General features: G+C 52.7%; 1 protein-coding gene across 18 annotated transcripts; it reads right to left on the reverse strand.

Moving 5' to 3' along the window:
- Positions 1 to 3,580: 3,580 nt before the first annotated feature.
- DZIP1L (DAZ interacting zinc finger protein 1 like) lies at positions 3,581 to 20,426 on the reverse strand. 18 transcript variants are annotated; one of them, XM_054835800.1, is made up of 14 exons: positions 20,340 to 20,426; positions 17,325 to 17,490; positions 16,191 to 16,718; positions 15,278 to 15,362; positions 14,251 to 14,375; positions 13,709 to 13,870; positions 13,339 to 13,476; positions 12,104 to 12,244; positions 11,523 to 11,553; positions 10,652 to 10,696; positions 10,060 to 10,196; positions 8,681 to 8,873; positions 8,088 to 8,292; positions 5,664 to 6,365 (listed from the first exon to the last, which is right to left on the reverse strand). In XM_054835800.1, the coding sequence occupies exons 2-14, from the start codon at positions 17,484 to 17,486 to the stop codon at positions 6,215 to 6,217; spliced, it is 2,103 nt and encodes a 700-aa protein (XP_054691775.1). In that variant the 5' UTR covers positions 17,487 to 17,490; positions 20,340 to 20,426; the 3' UTR covers positions 5,664 to 6,214. The 18 variants fall into 18 exon arrangements, 14 of the variants coding, with proteins under 14 accessions (XP_054691771.1, XP_054691775.1, XP_054691779.1 ...); XM_054835804.1 differs by lacking the exon at positions 17,325 to 17,490 and adding an exon at positions 20,010 to 20,211 and having other exon boundaries at positions 16,191 to 16,705; positions 20,340 to 20,392; XM_054835796.1 differs by lacking the exons at positions 5,664 to 6,365; positions 20,340 to 20,426 and adding an exon at positions 3,581 to 3,630 and having other exon boundaries at positions 17,325 to 19,995.
- Between the last annotated feature and the right edge of the window lie 292 nt (positions 20,427 to 20,718).

The raw sequence follows: 20,718 nt of genomic DNA on the forward strand, positions 1-20,718 counted from the left end.
CGAAGCAGAGAATAATTTATTTACGAGCCTGTTTGCGGTGTAACAACACCTGATATTACAGCTGCTCCCATCTTTTTCTGGCCATGATGGACCTTATCTCGTGGTGGGCATCGTCCATCGGGGGAATGGCAGTGTGGGGAGAGCCGGGATCCGCAGCCATGGAGCAGCAGTTCCTGCTGCAGAAAGCACTTGGCGTTTCCTTGTCTTGGAATATCGACCCAAATATCCCCTTTTCGGCTGAACCGATCTGTCTCCTAAAGACCCTGCAGCTGGACCCACCTGCTTAGGGAAAGGTCTTGGTGAGAACAAAGCTCCCATTTCCAGGTTTTCCTCTGCAACCCTGCAGGCTAAAAAAAATGAGGATACCCTAATTATTTCTTGGACTTTGAGGAAAAAATCGAGATCCAAAAGCCCCCCCCAGGATGACCCAACGTTGCCTTGATGGCAGCTCGTTGTGTCCCAGCGCCCGCGTGCAAAGGACACAAAACCCCGTGCCACATCCACAGCCTGCGGTGCTCAGCACCAGCTGCATGGGGAGGGGGGACACCCGGTCCATATGCTGCCTGGGGAGGACCAACCCCCCCAAAACACAGCCCCCCACGCTGTTCCTGGATCCCCAGCACTGCAGGGAGGCACTTTTTCCCTCAAGGGTACGAATTTAGGCTCTGAAGCCAGCGCTACGTGCAAAACTGAGCTGCTCAAAGGAGCAACGCCCTGCGCTCAGCCGGTCACCCCACAGGCAGAAACTCGGGGGGTGGGGGGGGTACGGTGCTGTACCGAGACGCGCAGCAAAGCCCTCGCCATCCTGCCTGGCTGCAGTTTGGAAGCAGCAGTTAAATATTTGCCGGGCTGAAGTGGGCTTGCTGGTTTGACCGATTGCCCAGCAATAAGGGGGGGTTACGACTCCAGAAGTCTTTGGCCGAGTAAAGCCTGGAAATAACCGGAGCCCAGATACTGCATATCTCTTGGCTCCATGAATAAATCAGGTGTTTCCTCCTACGGTTGTTACCGGTGAGGGATGGAAGACCCCTTACCAGTTATTTTGTCTTTATTGCCAATAAACTGCAGGGTACAGAATGCATTTGGTAGCACTGGCAGGGCCAAGGGAGATGAGTCAGGGAAATTGTGACTGGCGACGTGTGCGTGCCTGTGTGCACGCACTCAGAAATGGGTTTGTTTCCACAAATTTGATGGTCCTCTGAAAAAAATGCATATCCTGTTTCAGAGGAGCTAATTAAATATAGGCTTGTCTAATAAAGCAAACACTGAAAAGGCTGCGTGTATTATCTGCCAGCAGAGCTCTAAGTTCTTTCTGAGCTTCTGCAACATTTGTAAGTATATGAGAGCACAGCAGATTTGCATGGACTATGACCAAGGGAAGCAAAGACCCATATCTGAAGCTACAAATTGAACTATGAGATAAGAACTCTCCTGAAATCTATATGCAATTAAAAGCCCAATCTTCCTTCCTATAGTGACAAGGTTATTGCTTTTATATAGCTGAACAGAGATGAATGAGTCTACGGATTAATAGCACTAAGATTTATGACACTGTGCTTGCCCCAAATATTATGGGAGAATAGCTCTCTGGGTGAGATATTCCAGCTGAATAAATTTGATGGGATTTTTCTTTTCCTTTATTTTTTTTAGCTTGCTATTATTCGGGAGAGGTGCGTTTTAAAGATCGTTAATGCTGTGGTTTGATTATCTACTAATTGTCCCACGCATATTCATGCTTTATAAAAGTATTACCAATAAATGGAGTCCCACGAAGACAAACGGCATTGAGAAAAACAAAATGCAAAACGTATTATTTTAAAGGGTATGAGACTCCAATGGCATTAAATTCCTGGCAAGGGTCCGACCAACAATTTCAGTGTAGCTGTGCTGCTTTGCGCCCATCGGAAGGGCATCATGCCTGTGTCCCATGGATGTCATAAATGGTATGGCTCTGTTACAGTACCTGCAAGCTGGTTGAGCAGCATCAGCTGGAATAGTGTTTGTAAAACCAACACCAGGTTTCTCTTTGCCCCTTTTTCAGAGGGAAACCCTGATTTGCACGGTTTCTCCTTCATTAAATTGGCTAGTTCTTTATGTTGCTGTCTCTGAACTTCTTTTGCCATTCCCAGAGACTCCAGAGAGGATGAAGACAAAGGAGACACTTCTGGTAGGAGAAAGGAGGTTTCAGCAATTGGTGAAGACTGTGGAAAACCCTCCATGCTGTGCGAAACTGAAGAGAAGGTTAAAAAACTAGAGGGAGGAAAATAAAAACCCACAGGAATTTAAGTGGAGCAGTTTGGGTATGGGAGGGATGGGGTGGGGGATGTAGGTCAAGGCAGAGGGGTGAGGACTGGGCTGTTTGCACTGGAGGAGAGGTAAAACCATGGCAAGAGTCATGCCCAGGAAAAAGCATGGGTACTGGACAGGAACAGCTCCTCCAAATCATGCCATGACGCTAGGGTCGCACCTTCCATCGTTTAACGAGCCTGCAGGTTTCTTCAGCCTTTCAGGGAAAGCCTCTGGGTGTCAGGCAGCACAGACGGGCATGTGTGCTCCAGCCCATGGACCGAGCCTACCCTGCCACCCACCACCAAGCAGCGAGCTGCCAGTGCACCACCACAGCGTGCCGGCGGGCAGGATTTGACCCGAGGAGCAGGTGTGAAGGTTCAAGAGGGAGGGCATGCAGTCTCAGGCTCCGAGAGGTGCTGGCAGCACGAGGGCAGGATGCCTGCGGTTTGCACGGGCCACCGCTGCCTGCAGCAGCCTCCCCGTCGCTTTCGCCGCTAACAAAGTCACGTTGTCTCATGGCGTTGCAGCGACGCATCTTTACGCGGTAAGAGAAACGAATTTTGGAGGCAGCCCTTGTTTTATTGCTGTTCTCCTGTGGGAGAAGCCAAATTTGTTTCCTTAATGTAGTCACAAAGAAATCTTTGTGCGAAGGAAATATCAGGACACCTGTCTGCCTGTTTAACCTCGGCTGCAAGCAAGCGTCCCCGCTTGTACTTCTTATTTATTTTATTTTTTTCCCCACTGCGTGCTTTCTGCTGGCTTTGTTTTGTTTTGTTTTGCTTTGTTTTGCCTTCCCCTGGCTGCAGCAATCCACCTGCTCGGGGAGCATCCCTGCTGCTCTCCACTGGTTCGGCATCGTGCAGCACAGCGCGAGCACTCGGGCTCACCAACGGGCACGGGGAAAAAAAATAAATGAGTACAATTTCTTTTCTGGACAAGACACACTGATGGAGCTGGTATTGTTGGAGTCGCTTCTCCCCCTTCTCTCCTCTCCAGACAGAGCCCATCACCTGTGATAACCCAAGGTGACGCCTCATGGCTCTTCCATGCCCACCGCGCATCCCCTTGCCGTGTGGCTCGCTGCAGCTTGCAGCATGCAGAGAACAACTTCCCATGGAACATGCTGCCTCAGAATATCCAGTCTGAAATAAAAATGCTTTGTCTGTATTTATATTTATTTATTTGTCAGAGTATAAGGGTCACCTTTCTCTTAGCACAAGGCTGTCAGCTGGTTTTGGAGTTTCCCAAACTTTTTCCACCTTTTTTTCTGGCACCATCTGGACTTGGTGTTGAGTGCGTGAAGCTCACTGCAATGGCTCGAAAGTACCTCAGGCATGAAAACTGCTGGCAAAATGAATGTAAGAGCGATACTTGCACTTGGCGGCAGGTGAAAACGTGCAGGAGCAACGAGAGCAGCCAGGGGCTGGCAGGGTTTGGTCAGCAGAATGGATGTGATTTAGATTTTAGCGCTGGGCAGGGTGCCTGCCTTGGCACCGAGCTTGCCACGTACTCAAGGCGAAACAGCTTCTGCTGTCTGCCCTTTTCCTACCTGTTTGCTCTTTTGGGTAGAAATTTATTTCCCCATTGGTTTTGGGCCGTGCCAGCGCCGGAGCCCAGCGCAGGGCTGCTGCACGGCAGGCAGTGAGGGCAGAGGTGCGTGAGGTTTCTTATCATCGCCCCTCTCCCGGGAGCAAATCCTCGCTGCTACCTCCACCTGTAATTTTTTACAGGTAAAAAAGCTGATTTCTTCCTCTTAGTTACCAATACCAGTGCTCTGAAAGGGATGAAAACACCCCTCCTTTATTTAATTTCTTAAAAGCAGTGTTTGTTATGATTTGACACCCACCAAAAAGAACAATAGCTGTTAAATTAAGCATGAAATAACACATAGCACTGTAAGCAATGTATAACACAAGCCAGGTATACTCCTTAAACTTGAATGATTAAAAAGGAAAAAAAAAAAAAAATCCTTTTCAAGGTATGTAGCAACAGAGCCACACCACCCGGGTGGGTAGAAGCACAGAGGTGAATGTGCACATACCTGGGGATTTGTAAAACATGGGGGGCGGTTTCTGCATGTTCGTGAACAGTTATCTGGATGGCAGTTTTGCAGTTCAGTGAAATTAAATTAATTCACCCTGTTCTGCTCAGCCCTGTTTGGGCTTTCTGCTCCCTAGCGTGAAAACCCACGTGTAAATGTTAGAAGTTAGGGAACGGTAGAGGTCTGAAACAAAGGCTGTTGGAAAAGAGAAGAGAAATTGAGGAGCGCCGGTTGTTTCCTGTTGCACTTTTTGCAAAAATGTCATACTTTTAGGGATCAAGATCCTAAACGCATTGCTACAAATGTACAAAATACAGAGAGAATTAGGAAAATGAACTTAATTTACACAGATGAGCCTTGTCAGCAGACTCAGGCTTATGTGGTCATGTTTACAGTGCAAAAACTCATCCTTTGGATTGGCGTTTCCACTGGTTCAGGAAGGAAAGGAGACAGAAGCTGTGGCTTGTTACTCTGTCCAAGTGCATTCAGGCCAGGTTCCTCCCGGAGCAGAAAACAAGATGTTTTTTCCATCACCCTCACCGGCAAAGAGAGACCCAAGGAGAAGGAAAGCTGCTTTCACCCCTCCCTGACTCTGGGGGGTTTTTTTGAGTGCTTAAAGAATAAAAAAGCCACACGGAAGTGCCGGGCTGTGTCCGGCGTGGAGAGTCAGCCTGCGGGATGCGGAGAGCTGCTGGGGCTCCAAAAGCAGCATTATTGCATTATTGCTCACGTGCGCGATGAAGGCAGAGCAGAAACCACTCCTCTTCAGACCACGCAGCGTTTCTCCTCCTTGGTGCGATCCACAGGGAATGCCCAGGGAGGATCCAACACACACACACACACACACACCCTGCCCCGTGCTGTCTGGGACACCCCCAATCTTGGGGTCTTCCCGAAAAGAGGGAGCCCCGGGGAGGCTGCAGAGCAGCTGCTGCCCGTTCCTGGTCTTGTGGCACCATCCAGTGGCTGCTGGCAGAGGACTCCCCTGTCACCACCGTGCGGCTGTCCCCGGGCCACCCACCCCCTGAGCATCAGCAGCCACCGGCGATGACTCGGTGTCCAGGTCACTGCTGTCACCCGCAGATTGGAGAGGAGCACCGAGGGGGTGAAGGGGAGCAGCAGGGCCGGACCCACGCCCCGCGTTTGCACCCTGTGCACCCCTGCTACAAAGCCACAGGGGGTTCATTCTCCATCGGGCTGATGCAAAAATTAGAGCGCTGGGATGCCACACAGGAGACCCTTTCTCTATTCCCATGGCTTGCAAATTGTCCCATAAATCTCCCGCTTCACTTTTTTTTTTTTTTTTAAACTTTGGCAGATGAAGGCCCAGAATTTCATCATCGTTGCAACAAGAAAAAAAAAAAAATCCCAGTATTTGTGCCAGGCCTTCCTTGGGTACAATCCTTTTTAATTTTTTTTTCCTAAAAAAGCAATTTGATTCTGACACTGCCACCACTTTAATTACATCAGCTCTCCTCCATAAATTGAGGTTATGTTTAAGTCCTGTTTTAGTAATTTAATAATTTTGCCATTGCATCACTCCAATTATCTCTGGATTTGTTCCAGAGACCTTTTCTCAATTTGATTCTCTGGTGCTTAGTGTTTTGCTCCCAATTGCATGAATACTGATTTTTTTTTTTTTCTTTTTTTCTTTTTCCACCTAAAAAGGGTGAATGGACAAACATTAGGGGAAGGACAAACAACAAGCTGGATGGAGGGGCCAAGGGCCAAGTCTCTGCTGCCCTAAGTTTGAACCCCCCGAAAACAGACTATGCCCTGCGGCACAGCTGATGGCTATGAACCGAAAAAAGCATTTGACTTGCCTTTTTTTTTTTTTTTTTTTAATGCAAATTATGTCAAGAGAACATCCCCGTGGCCACATTCTCACGAGATACCTGGAGTTTCTTGGCGGGCTGGCTGGTTTTGGGTAATGCTGAGCTCAGGGCTGGGAAGAGTTTCACCCCATCGGGTGGTCTCTGTGCCACTGCATCCAGGCATCTCTCCAAGAGCATCACCATCGTGGATGTGGCTGTCCCTGCGCAGGGCAGAGCAGGTGAAACGGGGAGCCCCGAGGCATGGCCACGGCACGGGAGGGGGCTGCTGGCCGCCCCGGGACAAATTGGTTTCTAAATAGCTTAAACTCACTAGCACTGTCTGGAGCCATCCCAACAGAGCTGTTTCAGGAAGCAAATATTTTGTGCATAGGATAAAGCACGGGGGTTTCCCTCCCTGAGCAAGCACTGGGTGTGTAACGCTCCTGGGCGTGCAAGGATGCTGGAGGAAACCTCCATCTGCACACGCAGCCTGGGCTAGTGGTGTGCGGCAGAGCACCGACAGCTCGTTTTGGCCTGGGATACACCAAAGCCACATGCAAGGAGTACCTGCTGCTGGGTGCAGTCAGTGCGTAAGCAAGAGGTGCCTCCCGCTGCCCCCCCCACCTCTCTGAGGGGCACAGGAGCAGTCCCCACCTCGCTCCCTGATACATGGTTCACATCGGGTTTTGGCACATAGAGCTTTGGGTCCTGGGGGGTTCCCTGCACCCTCTAAAGGGTCTGGTTTCCCTCCGTGCAAAGAAACAGCGGCAGTATTTATTGAGCCCCAGGAAAATACCCTGGCAGGGCCCGGCACACGTGTGGCAGATGGTTGAAGCCACCGGCGCCCTGCTGCCTGGCTAGCTATGGGGGATGGCGGGGTAAGACTCGTCCCACTTCAGCCCCAGGACGAAGGTGACACGGCAGCGCTGACGGTGCTAACCAGGACTGTCCCCACCGCCTCGCTGACCCACAGCGGTTGCTACAAGAACAACAGGCGGTACCCGAACCAGCCATTTCCTCCAGCGAGCCCAGGTCCCACCCGTCGGAGTCGGTCTCATCCCCCCAGCACCACCGTGGAGAGCGCTGGCTCTTGCCGAGAGCTGAGCCTCACCGGGCATGGGGCAGGTTTCTTCCCTCCCAGCGTGGCTTCTGAACGGGCGCACAGAGATGGGTCAGGCGTGGGGCTGCTCTGGCCTCCCCCATCCCCACTCCTGTGGCAGACACAGGGAAGCCCTGCGATGCTCCGGGCTGTGATCCGACCCTGAGCAGGGCAGCCCGTGGAGAAGTTCTGTGTTTGCCATGGACATGGACAGGTCCATCACGCCCACTGCCTGCAAACACTTTCCTGCTGGCATCTCCAACGACTGCTCACACCCATACCTTGCCTTGCATTTGGGTATTGCTCTGCTTGAGTTTAAAACCTAGATCTGGCTTTTTCTTGCTCCTGGAGCAAACAAGTAACTCCTTTTCCTCTCTTGCTCTTGGTCACAGATGAGCTCTTCTTCCTCTCTGCTGCCATCGCACACCCTCCCTCTGTTGTTTCTTCTCTGCAGGGTCCACACAGTTTCTCCAGTCTTTTGTTTTACATCTTTACTACTTTTGCTCCAAATCCCCAAGAGAACTCCTTCATCCCCTTGCAGAGCTCTTGGGAGGGGAAGGAGGAGCCGAACACCGGTGGGAAATGCCCCGTGTTTGTCTCCAGCACCACAAGGTGGGTAGAAACCCTCAGGTCTGACTTTGCCGAGTTGAGTCAGCCTGTACGGGCAGGGGCACCCCAGGAAACTCCTTTTCCAAACAAGTCCCTCCGGGGTACCACATCACTCGGCAGTTTCCAAAGGTGCTGGTGTTTGGGCAGCACCCAGCATACTTGGGGACAGGTTGCGGCCGAGGGTCCCAGGCACTGCCCACCTGTCTGGAGACCAAAAGGAAGCGATGGGACTCACCTCTGCCATGGGACAAGTCCTCGGTGGGGACTGCTAGCTTTGGAGGTCCTCAGGGTGCCCCAGGGAGTTCCTGGGGGGCTGTGGGTGGAGCGGGCTCTGCTCCGAGGAGCAGGCTGTGGGATTAGTGAGGCTTCAGGCTTTGCTGCAGCTGGGATCGCCGTGGGCTGTGACCTCCGAAGGGACCTCGGGCTCTTTGGGCTTCGAGCTGGAAGGCAATATTGAGAGTAAGGAGAACCAGCACCCACCTCCTGGTAGTCCTGTGGGCTGCCTTTGGGGAAGCCATGCTGCCCACCCACCATGGGGTTGTGTAGGAGAAGGAAGGGGAAGGGGATTTACAAGCACTGCCAAACCAGCATTTCACTCTGCTGGGGCTTTTGGGGACAGCTATTTTTTTCCTGAATATGTCAGGCCAACCCACATGAGGTCAATACGCAGAGAGCAATTGCAGAGACTCGCATGACCCCAAAATGCCCTTTCCTGCCCTTTCCCCGTCGTCTTGTCTCACTGGGTAAGGGAACGGCATGCCGTGGCCATTGGTGGGCGGCCACAGGTCCCTGTGGTTGGTATGTGGGGAGGACAGGAGGTCACTTCACCTGGGATGATGAAGACCTGTTGAGGCAAATTAGTGCTGGGCTTCTTGCGTCGCCTGACTTTCCCCATCAACGCTTGGACCAACTCATCCCTCAGGTGGAGGAGACCGGGAAATTTCTCAGCCTTCTCTTGCTGCTGAAGCCTGACCAGAGCCTGGAGGCTTCTGTAGGTCCGAGTGGAGATCCCCTTCACAACCTAAAGCAGAGGATGGCTGAGGGGCCTGACGTTGTCCTCCCACGTGCTGGGTGGTGAAACAAGCTCTCGGCAGCACTGCCCGTATCTTAAAAGCATCCTGCAAGCTCCAAGCCCTGTCCAAACCCCAAGGAAGCTCTCACCAGCCCTGGGACCCATCGTTTCCCCAGCACGATGGTTCCCATGCAAACAGCCCACAATGAGGCTTCAGTCATCATTTGCAAAGCCCTCATCTGCTCTGGTAAATGACCGCTGAAGCGTAAATCTCAGCTATTTTGGGCAATTTCTAGGCTGCGGGGTAAGCGCAGCATTTTCTCTTAGGAGGTATTTACAACTCGAGCAGGTTTTGTGACCATGAATGTCCTGGGCTTGTAGAGATGCAAAGTGATAACAAGCGAAGAGGGTCGCACGCCTGTGGGCCTGGCTTTGGGCACCTCTGCTGCTTTTAATAACACCCCAGTGTTCCTAAATAATGTGCCAGGGAAAGGCAGGACACACTAGGGCTCCAGCCTATGTGAAATGAATCCAGGAGTGCTCCTTACAAACACCTCCAGGAAATAATCACTCGAGAAGTCACTGCTTTCTCTTCAGGACCCGAAACAGAAATGCTGCCTTGCTCAGAAAAAATGCTGCCTTGCTCAGAAAAAGTGGAGGTGGCTGGAGCAAGGCGGGTCCCCAGCAGCCATGCCTGCTCACTGCCCTTGCACCAGCTCTGCAAGGTGCTAGGTGGTGGTGTTGCATTGCCAGGAGCTCGGGAAGACGCGTAGGAGGTACTATTTAATATGCTTGGCATGAAAAGGAATTGGACAGTGAAAGTCCCCTTGAAATCCCTGTGACAGGGGCTGCTGTGCCCTCAAACACCCTCCTTCCCTAGAAGAGAGGGAGCACTGGGTAATTTAGCATATGAAAGGCTGTTTGTGAGGAAGATTTGCTGGAGAGATACTAATAACCAACCTCAGAGATGGGAGCACGGCGGTTTATTCCCTCTACTACTGTGTGATTCTGCCTCCACCTTCCCATTTGCCTCTCAGGGTGTGATTGCTCCAGATAGGGATTTTTATTTTTTGACTGCCTGTTTCAGTTGTTCTCTCCCCCCCCACTAAAAAAAAAAAAAAAATAATAATCTTTGTGTCCCTGCATTGGCTCAGGGCTGGCATTGCAAACGCTGGCACTGAAAGGGCAGACTTACCCTCTTGACCCCCATGCTCTCCAGCTTTTCCTCCAGCACTTCCTCCAAGATGGGGCGAAACTGCTTGAGGAGGTTTGGGTTTCTCTGCAGGGCTTCCATCAGCCTCTGCTTCCCACCCAAGGCAGCCTCCTCCCTGTCTGGAGTAAAGACGGGTGCTGGCACCAGCACAGCCACACATGGTCTGCACCCCACGGAGGGGGCTGGTGGGTCCCTCCTCCTCTTTGAGGACACAGGTCCCACCAGTCCCAGAGCAAGCAACTGGCTGCCCTCAGCAGACTACAAAGTGGCAACTTACTCCTCGAATTTGATTAATTCCCGGCCACAACTTTTCCAAAATCCCACCCACAACCCAGCAGCTGTCTGGGACAACTCTCCCGGGTGAAGCATTGGCAGCAGGGCTGGTCATGATGCTGTCGTACTCTGCACACCCACGAAGGGACCAGCGAGCTCATCCCCTCCGCCCCCAGGCCACCCCCTCATCACCTCCAGCTTTGTCCAGGACCCCTCGTCCTCACTGCACAACACTCCAAACTAAATGTTGGCTTCATCCTGGTGCTCTCAGGACAGGGATGGTCCCAACTCCGATACCCACCTGATGACTCTTCAACAGCCACCCTTTTGGTCACCTCCTGGGTCACTGCAGGGAAGAAAGGAGCTTGTGAGGGTCAAAGAGGAGGCCGAGGCCCCAGCACAGAAGCAAGTGCTGATCACCACCTGATTTTCCTATATGGAAAGTACAGACACAACTGTCCCCTTGGGGATCCAAGGCTGGCCCAGGTCTGGCACCAGTCCTTGGAGAACATTCCTGAGGGAAATGCCAGGGCACTTGCCCAGCAAGGCCACCAGCTGGAGGATGTCAGTGGGCAAACAACCTTCTGCCACCCTTAGGGCTGGGGTCAACGACGTACCCCTTGGATATCTGCTAATATCCACCCCTGGTTTATGGCCTTTTTTGTTTTCTGAGCGGCAGGCCCTGGCCAGGTCTGTGGCTGCCACAGGCACTGGGGAGCGGAGGAGTCCCCGTTTCCTTTCCCTGGCAATCGATTATAGAAAACCCAGACTGTAAAGAAGAACCCACAGCGTGCCTCACCTCCTTATTTTTATGCAAATAACCACTGGCATCATTTTGGATGATGCAAGGTCATCCGTTTGCTGTGAGCGCTTGATTGAAATCTCATTCCTTTGGGGTATGGCTGCAGTGCAAAACCCACCCGAGAGACAAGCGAGGTTTGTGCCAGCGACCAGAGCTGTGGTCTATGCTGTTGAGGCAGACAGTCAAGGGACTGGAAGGTGTCCACCGCTCCACGGCTTCGTGTGAGAGGACGTACAGCCAGCTCCCTGGAGAGGCCTCCATGGCAAGCTCATGTAGAGGGAGGCAGAGGAGACATTGTGGCCTGAAGGGCTGTTAGCGATGAAAAGTTTATCTAGATCCAAATTGATTCATTTAAAAATGCGATCATTACCTTCAGGTTTGCTCGCAGATAGCAGCTTGATCTGTAAAGGAATAGACTGGGCATCATTCAAAGATCATTTCTTGGTCTATAATTTTGGGTAACTCTTCCTCTCTCTGCAGAGTATTATTATTAAATGCATTCAAAAAAAGAGCAGAAAATAGCAAAACCCTGAAGTGGGCATATACACTCCCCAAGTTCCCTTAAGCAGACCATACCTGCAAGGGGTTAGCTTAGGCGCTTTCCTTTCCATCATACGATCACTGGCACATCATTTGTCATCCTGTTATACCCACGTGCCATTCACAGATCTGATAGAGAGTAAAAGATACTCCAAATTGTAATGCAAAGCATTGCTCTGGTGATCTGCACCCCAGTGGGCATGGTTCGTGCCGGACTATGTGCATGTAATGCTTCATGTTTAATGAGAGCAAAAAAGAGCCGAATGTAGCAAAGCATTATGGCATGGGATTGAAACTAGGCTTAGTCTTAACTAACTCAGCAAATATTTTAAGGCTGCTTAAACATCTGCTTAAACCCTCTTGATGAACTGAGGTCTCTTTTTTTTTTTTTTTTTTTTTATTTCACTTAACCTTCTTCTCCTGGGACTTCATGACCTTGGGCTGCCCCCTGAGCCAGGTGCTGAGAGCATCCTTCTGCTGATGGACATGGTCCATAACCACCTGCTGATCCTGCGATGGGGCGGCACGGAGTGTCTTCTTCCCTTTCTTCAGCTGAGAGGGGCAAAAAAAAAAGGAACAAGAAGACTTGACCATGGTAAAAATGGGTTTGGAGCCACCTCTTCCCTTCACCAGCAAGAGCAGGTCTCTGGATTTTTATTCATTATTGGGATGCCAAAGGGCAAATCTGGCCTTGCAGAAGATATACGGCCAGCTTCGAGGTCTGCTGGTGGCAAGCTCGTGCCTTCTCATTGGTTGTGATAGGACACAGCTTTGGTCATTTCATTTATTCTGTCCCCTTGATAACCTAATAACTATACTCTGTTGCGCTGGGCTTTGAAGTCCAGCCAAGGCTCATTTTAGGCGCAGAGCCCCACTTTTTCTGGCTACCACTTGCTGGGCTGATCTGCAGAGAGAGTGTTCCTGGTTCTTCTGAGGAGACCTGACATCTCTGGGGCTTGAAGCTAAGACGGACAAAAAAAACCCTAAGGGAAACATCCAGGCCTTTTCTGAGCGAGGTGCCTGGGAGCTGCCGAGGACATCTGGCACCCACTTGGACCTTCTGTGCCTGGTTCTCCCTCAGTGCTCTGCTCTGCCAAATTAAGCACACAGGCATTTCCCTCCTTGGGTTGTGGGCTGGAGGCTTCTTGTGGGCATGGGCACCCGATCGTGTTCATACTCAGAGAAATTCAGCTTCCCTTTGGGTCCCGAAGGACAGTTGGCAGCGTAACAGCGGTGCCATTCCCACCCCACTCCATGTTCAGAGGTACCATGCATGGTAAAGCCTTCTTCAGATGTTTTTAGATGTTGAGAAGGCAGCTGATTCATGGGTAAATACGTTTCTTTTGTTTATTTGGTACTTTAAATGCTTTTCCATGTGGTGACCTTCTGCAGTGCTCCACTGAAGAGGGGTTTCCCTGCAGCAAGCAGGGCTGACCTGGGACCATGACATGCCCTCTGCACCCTCCAGGTCCCATTTCTGAACTCAGACTGTCAGTGCTCTACACCAGGAGGAGCCCATTGCTACATGAACTTGAGCCAAGACCAGACATCCACCAACCAGATGCACACATTGGTGCATGCATGCGTGGGGGTCCACCTCCATCCAAATGCACCTCCTGGAAGGACATGGGGACTGTGCTGCTCACCTGCACTGCCATCCTCTCCCGCTCACCCCGCAGCTCTGCCCAGCTTGGTGTCTGACCCCGTGCCTCCTCGTTATCATCGTTCTGCAGGGTCCCCAGGTTGGACACCGCTGCCTCTCTGACCCAAAGCTCTTGCAGTTTCTGGAGTGGGGAGAGGAAGGAGTTGTGTGCCCTGCAGGAGGATCTGCTTTCCTCCTGGGGAACATGACCTTGGCCAGCCTCTCCTTCCAACCTCACAATGCTTCTGTGCCCCAGGAGCAAAGAAATGAGGCCACTTTGGGCTGTGAACAGGTGATACCACCTGGATGGGGTGAGGCAGCAGGCTTGGACATCCCCTCGCCTGCCCTGAGGAGCCTGCGGGGTGCTGGCTCACCCCCTCCACAGCACTGCTCCTGCTGGCCACATCCTTGAAAGCTGCGAGGAAGAGCTGCCTCAGGCCATCTATCTCTTCATGCAGCTTTGTCCTCTCCTCCTCTTTCCACCTTTCCAAATCTCTCCTGCCGTCCTCTTCTTGCTGGCGAGCTCTCTCCATTTCCTAAAAGGAATGATAAAAAACAAGGCAGGAGACATCTTGGTTGCAGAGCAGAAGCACCAAGGGCTGGGCCTTCTGCCCTGGCACCAGCGGGATGAGCGCTAACGCTCTCATTACACCCATCGCTGCTCAGAGCCTGCCTGCACACCGTGGGGAGGTCAAGGCAGCACAGCCTCCCGGGCAGGCAGGCTTACACAGTCCTTATTTCCACCTGACATTTCCCACAGGAATTTTTTTGGGCAAATTTTCCAAAGAAATAAGCATGAGCCCCACCATAAAATATTTTTTCAGCGATTTTTTCACTTGTGCTTTCAAAAATGCCCCACGTTTCATCACTTCTCCCCGTTTTTTCCCAAACCGGCAGCAGTGCCCTCACCCCATACCTGTTCCCTGCGCAGCTTCTCCGCTTCCCTCTCCACTTCCAGCTGCTGCTGCATCTCCCGCAGTTTTGCCTTCAGCTCCTCCACCTCATCCTCCATTTGCTCCACCTGCTTCATCTTCTGCCTCTCTGCAAAGCCCGGGGAAACAGAGGTGCCGTGAGCAAGGGTACAACCTGCCAGCTCCTACCCAGATTTTGCTTTGAGTGGGATGGAAAAATCCTACCAAAGCACTGAGCAAAACTGCTGTAGGGATTCAGGGTGGAGGAGCAGGTAGCTGAGCTGCAGGAAAAAACATGGCAAATGCAGCCACGTGGCCTCTGATTTTTTTTTTTTTTTTTTTTTTTGTAAACTTGGAGAGATTAGCAGCTCGCGGAGCAGCGTGGCTTTGCACTGGGCTTACTCTCCCAAGCAGCCAAAGTGCCCTGCGCCGATGTTTCAGGCTGCACCAGGGAAGGTGCCTCTGGAGCAAAGCTCAACCTGTTGCATTGCATCAGCCCTGGGCTGGGGTTTCAGCCTGCCAGCAAACGGCAAAAGCGGCTTTTTTATCTGCCAAGTTCAAGTGCTGGGTGCGGGTGAAGCTGTAACGGGGCCCCGTGGCTCTCACACGGCGTGTTACACCTCCAGTTTTCAAAGCGTTTTGCAAAGGAGCATCAATTTCTTCCCAAAAAAGGGGCACAGGGAAGATGAACCCTTCTCCCGCTCTAGCAAAACACTGTCCGGAGCTCCCCAACGTAGCTCCATCCCCACAGTCCCATGGAATCTTTGGGTGGAGAAGATCCTTAGGGAAACTGAGGCACAGAGATGGGTTGTAAATACACGTGCAGTCTGGTGTTGGACTGCGTGTCCTCCCTGTGCTTGAGGGAAGGGCAGCAAGTGGAAAGCACTCGGGCAATATTCACAGAAAAGCAGAAGAGAGAAGTTGTAAGAAGCTGCCTTTAACCTCCTGTGGGCACTCTGCTTTCCAGCATCTACGTTAAACGGGGGAGAACCTGTCTGGGAAAGCGAAGGGAGAAATTGTCCCAGTGCTCACCCGCCTCGGTGGCCTCTGCGTGCCGGCGCTGCACGTGGGCTCGCAGGAAGGAGTCGCTCGTGAAGGCTTTACCGCAGAGGTGGCACTGGAGAGGGGGGAAAAGTCAGCGGAGGGACTGGGATCTGCAGAAAGGGGCACTCCCCGCGTCCCCTGCGAGGCAGACAAAGCTTCGCTGCTTTAAAGCGAAAGGGGAGACCCCGAGAGACACGGCCGTTGCGTTGGAAGCACATAGATGGAAGGTGTTAGGAGTTTCTTCTGTCTGAAACCAAAGGAGAAGGCAGAAGCCAAGATGGTGCAGGGATGCTGCTCGGGGAAAAAAAAAAATGCTGCTTTCCCCAACAGAGCAGTGCAGCATCAGCGAGGTCCTGTGCTTGCAGGGTTGACTGGGCTGTATGAACCTAAATCATCTGGTTTGGGTGGCTTTTACTCTCCAGGAGTAAGTGAGTGCCTTGATTTGGTGATGAGGAAGAAGCAGACAAAAAAGGCACCGCCAGGCTTCCTGCTGGAAGGGTGGGAAAAGCTCAGTGAGGCGGGGGGGGGAAGCAAAATCACCACCAAATCCAGGAGCATCCATAAATCTTTCACTGGTCTGAAGGATGCTTAAAGTCTCCCTGGCAGGAGGCATCCCCCAGGACAGAAGGATCTCCTGAGATCTCCCCAGGCAGCCCTCTACAGACCCCCTCTCCCACACTCTGCAGCTCTGACTACCTGTAATTAGCAGGAAAAAAGGGAGCTTCCCTAGCAAGGACTTTGCAGCCTGCGTGAAGGTGATGAACCAGCTCCGGGGAAGGCAGCAGGGGCCGACCAGCACCTTTCCTGGGGCCAAGGCAACAGGGCTACAAAGGCAGGATGCAGCAAGGAGCATCCTGCACGGGGACGCGCTTTACGCCCCTTACACCTTTCCACCACGCACCTTGCAGTAAGTGTCGGGGCCAGCTTGCAGGAGGAGCTGCTGCGTGGCAATCAGCTTCTTCCACCTCCTGCTCTCCTCCTTTGCCCCCCGGAGCTGCGTTGCCTGCTCTGCTGCCTGCTGCTGGGCGCAAGCCAGCTCGGCGCGGGCAGCTTGCAGGCGCTGTGCGTGCGCGGCCAGGCTGGTGCCCAGGCGCTCCTGGCAATGCAGCAGGTACTCGATGCTCAGCTGGGCCATCCTGAGAACCTTCAGCAGGACGGGGTCCGCCGGCTGCCCGCAGTGGGGGCACCGCTCCCCATCCAGGTTGCAGAAGGTCACGCTGGCGATGTGGTCCTGGAGCGCGGCCACGTCCACCTCCCGGGCCACCCGCTCCACGTCGATGGCACCGAAGCGACGCCAGTCCACGCCGACCCGGCGGGGCTGGAAGTGGAAGGGGGGGATGTCCACCGGGATGGTGAGTCCTGGGGATGCTCCTGGCATCCCCGCAGGCATGGGCTGGTGCGGCGGATGGTAAAAGTCTACGGAAAAGGGCTGGAAGGCAAAAGGGATGTGTTATGGCCGAGCCACACACTGCGGGCATCGGGGAGCGGGTCAGAGCTTATCTTACACGGCAGCAAACAAAACCCCTTCCCTTTCCCTCCCCATCCAGAACTGCTATCTACTGCTTTGCCAAATTCTGCAAAAAAAAATAAAATTAAAAAAAAAAATTCTGCCAACTTGTTCACCATCTGCTTTTGGTAAGGGAGACTTCTACAAGCGTCTGTTGGCACTCTTTACAATAACCTACTCTGAATGAGCTTGTAAATCCCTCCTGAGCGTACGTACCTGGGTTTAGGGAACCAGAATTTTTGAATTTTGATTTGTTATGAAAACAATACACAGTAAACTTTAATATCACAACAGTCTGCTTTGCCCTAAACCTAGATCACTTCCAGAAGCAGTTTTTGCTCATTTTCCTAGCTGCGTCCTAAGCAATAGTTAAACAAATACAGTTAAAATACAGAGTTTTACATCTGTGAAGCAATAGCCCTACGTCGTTCTCAGTCTCTAGCTAGGGGTTTGCTGCTGCCCCATGTTACAATTTCCCCTCTGCCTCTTCAGTTTTTTAAAAATGTTCTTTGCAGAAAGGCCACTTACCATAGTTTCAGATGCAGAAGGGGTTCCCGCACAGGCTGAGTGCCCCGGGACGCGGAGCGGAGCAGCCAGCGCAGTGTTGGCGTGTTGCTGGGTGTGCCGTGTACAGTGGTAACGCCAGTCCCGGCCAGCCCATCGCCCTGCACACGCCTCTGCCTCCCGCATGCTTCTGCGCTCCCGAGACGAGGACAAAACAGGGTCAGGCAACCCAGGGAGACGCTGAGTAACCGCGTGCGTGGTGCAAGAAAAGCCAAGCTTTCCTGGGCTCTCCTCTGCCAACTCAGAGGAAGGGGGGCAGCAGTTATCGCTGCCTGTTTGCAGCAGCAAAGGTGCCCAAATCAGCTTTTTTTGCCCTAATTTCAGTCCTCCAAATGTTGTTTGCAAGCAGGAGGCTCCAAGGCTCCCGCTTGTGTTTCTCCAAGGCTCGGCCCTACCAGGCACACGGGGCGATGGTGGCATGGGCAGGGCAGAGCAAGAGCAAGGGGCTGCAGGGTTTTCCAACCGAGAGCCTAGCAGAGACATTTTTCATGGTACCTGCACCTGTCCTGGGATAAAATGATCCTCGTTTCATCTTTTTTTTTGATGCTGGAGCAATCACAGAGCTTCCCAGCAGTTATCTGGGGTTGCACAGGGTAGAGCCAGTTAATGCAGCCGGCGATGTCTGCAAGCCCGCGAGCATTTTCCATCCCATGGGACTGTTTTTCCACCCCTACCCCGGGCTCTCCGCTACCCTCCCTGCCAGGATTGCTTTATCTGCACGATGCTCCCTGTGTCCTTGCGAGGTTGGTTTGCTCTCAGTCCCGCTCAGCAGCGTTCAAACCTACAGCAAACTCTGCAAAGCCCTCTCTCGCTCTCAGAGACGGAGGGTCTCCTCCTGCCCTGCACAAGCCCCTTCACATCTCTGCCTCTCTCTAATCTGCCTAGTCGGCTCGTCAGGCACCCAAATACCTTTGTGCCTGTAGCCCCATCTCCCACCGGGGCCTCTCCCTGTTGCACGTAAAAACCAGGGGTCAACGGCTGCTCTGAACCAGCCTGGATTGACATGGGTGACTCTTTTAAGCACTTTTAACTCTACCCCAGTTTTACCTGCCCCTCTCTTCTTTGTCACCCTTCCCTCTCTTATTGCACTGCCCCAATACGGCAGGAGAAGGCAAGCCTTGATTCAGGGCTGCAGCTAACCTGGGAGGAGGTCACACACCGCTGCAGATGAGGCACGAAGCCTCTGGCATCGGTGTGACATTCTCGTTAACCAGTTTCCCTCTAGGGTTTGCTCATTTTTTTATCTTTTTTGGTGCCTACTTAAAAACACCAGATCAGCAAGCCCCTTCCCTTCCAGGCTTGCACGGCCAGCAAAGATCATTATTGCTGCTACTGCTGTGATATATATGCTGTTAGCAGCACTGCAATGTCAAACAACCCAATTCATTGCGTCAGGCAAGTGGAGCGTACGTATATATGCATGCATACATATATATATACATGCGTAAACATAGCCCTGACTCATAGCTGTATGCCATGTGGACCTCTTGGGTAACGGTGCATGGTCCCCGCAGGTGAGGCTTTGTTGCACAAATTAACCACTCCTAAAGAGGAGGGGTTTGCAGAGATCACTAATTAAAAATCCCCTAACGACCTACTGCATACCCCAGGGGGTAGGCTGTGCTGCATAACCTTGTTGTTAATATTAACAAGGTCTCCACACACCAAAGCCAGCTGTGTTTCACCTGGCCATCAACCCTGACCCGCTGCTTTAGCAGCACGGCTGCGATCGCGCCATCGCCCGCTTCAGGCGTGCCTGTGGGTGCTGGAGCCTGCTAGGTTCTCCCCTCCGTTTCTTACAAAATGCTGTATATAAGGTCTCAGACAGTGCAACCGTGGCTTCACGGGGACGTTGGTACCGTAAAACCACCGCATTCGGTAACCTGGGCACCCAGCTTTGAAGATTTATTTCTTGTCTTCAGCTCTTACTTGCATTTTGACTTCTATGCTGTAACGTATTGCAACGTCAGCTGGTGCGATGGAGCTGCTGGCAAAAGCCATCTTCATCACGCACAAGGGAAACTTTGGAATTCCTTTCACCAGGACTGAGATTTGGGTGATGAAGACGTCGGCCTCAAGGGGTGCAGGTCCATTGCTGAGGTAGCAGCTAGTACCACCCAGCAGAGCTCAGAGCTGAAGGCGGTCACCCGCACCATTTCCGCTCCACTGTGTTAAAACCAGCTCCACAGAAGTGCTGGTAGAACTGGGTCTCAGAAAGCGTGATGGGCTTTCATTTTCCAGGCTGGCAACAGTGTGTTCGCTGTCCCAGCTCATAGCAGGTCCTCTTCCCTGCAACCCTCAGCCTTTGGCAGGGAAATTTCTCCTTGTTTCTTTCTCTTCGGCCCTTCCCCACCACCGCCCTGGGGCCCTTCTCACCTTCCTGAACCCTTCAAGGACTTCTTTGCTGCCTGCAAAGTGTGAGGCTGCCCCAGGTGCCAGCATCCCTCTGCTCCCCTGCCAACCCAGGAGCCTGCAGACTTTGGGAGACACCTCACCACGAAGCAGAGAAGTGTCAGGAGACTCAGAGTCTGCTCACAACCTGCTTGAGCCGCTTCCCCACCTCCTCAGGACCCTTCCCAAAAGCAGCCATCACCTCCCCTCCCTTTCTCAGCTTCTCCTCCCACTGAAATGTAAGCTCCTGGGACTCACACTGGGTGGGCACAGGAGAAAACCCCCACGCGAGACCTTCGGCGAGGTTGGTTGCGCTTGCTTGCCATCAGCCCTGTTTTGCTAAAAGTCCTGACGGTGCGCGCAGGCAGGAGAGAGAAGTGAGACGGGGTCGGACCTCCTCTGCAGAGGAGCTGCTACGTAACCCAGCAGAGCCTCGGAAATGTTTCTCGCCTGAGCTCATCTGCAAAAGGGACGAAAAGCCTCTGCCCGTCCCCCAGCCCCGTCCCCCCCTTCCACGGACACAGCCATTGCCCACAGGCGGGAGCCTGGAGAGTCGAGCCACGGGGCAGAAGGAAGGGAGATATTCACTGATTGCTAGAGATAGAACTGGAGAGAGGGGACAAGGGCGGGAGCGGAGCGATGCACGGTGGCTGGGAGCAGCTGGGACTGCGCGAAGCCGTGCAGGAAATGGGGAGGACTTTCTGGGCTGTAACCCTACGCTCCTCCCCTGCATCCCTTCAGCCCAGGAAAGTCGAAGTCATGGAGGAAAAGCAGGTCCCGATGCCGTAGGCAAGCAAAACCTGCTGTAACAGAGCGGGGAGCAAAACTAAACCAGTGCGGATGGCACCGGGGCGTGAAACTCATAGCCCTGGGCAGAGGCACGAGAGCTTCACCCCGGGAAAAGGGAACGGCAAAAATATTCCCCCACGCCACGTGTCTGCTCTGACAACCCACAGCGCTCGGTTTT

Source organism: Grus americana, chromosome 9 (genome assembly GCF_028858705.1).
Source record: "Grus americana isolate bGruAme1 chromosome 9, bGruAme1.mat, whole genome shotgun sequence".
In the NCBI taxonomy this organism is placed as follows: Eukaryota; Metazoa; Chordata; class Aves; order Gruiformes; family Gruidae; genus Grus; species Grus americana.

Bases quoted from the DNA above. Each gene is read 5' to 3' on its own strand.
- DZIP1L (XM_054835795.1), bottom strand. From the start codon at position 17,843: ATGTCTCTGCTAGGCTCTCGGTTGGAAAACCCTGCAGCCCCTTGCTCT. The intron at 16,719-17,324 runs GTAAGTGGCCTT...TTTGCCTTCCAG, and splicing joins CTTCTGCATCTGAAACTATG to CCCTTTTCCGTAGACTTTTA. The intron at 10,197-10,651 runs GTGGGTATCGGA...TCTTTACTCCAG, and splicing joins GGCTGTTGAAGAGTCATCAG to ACAGGGAGGAGGCTGCCTTG.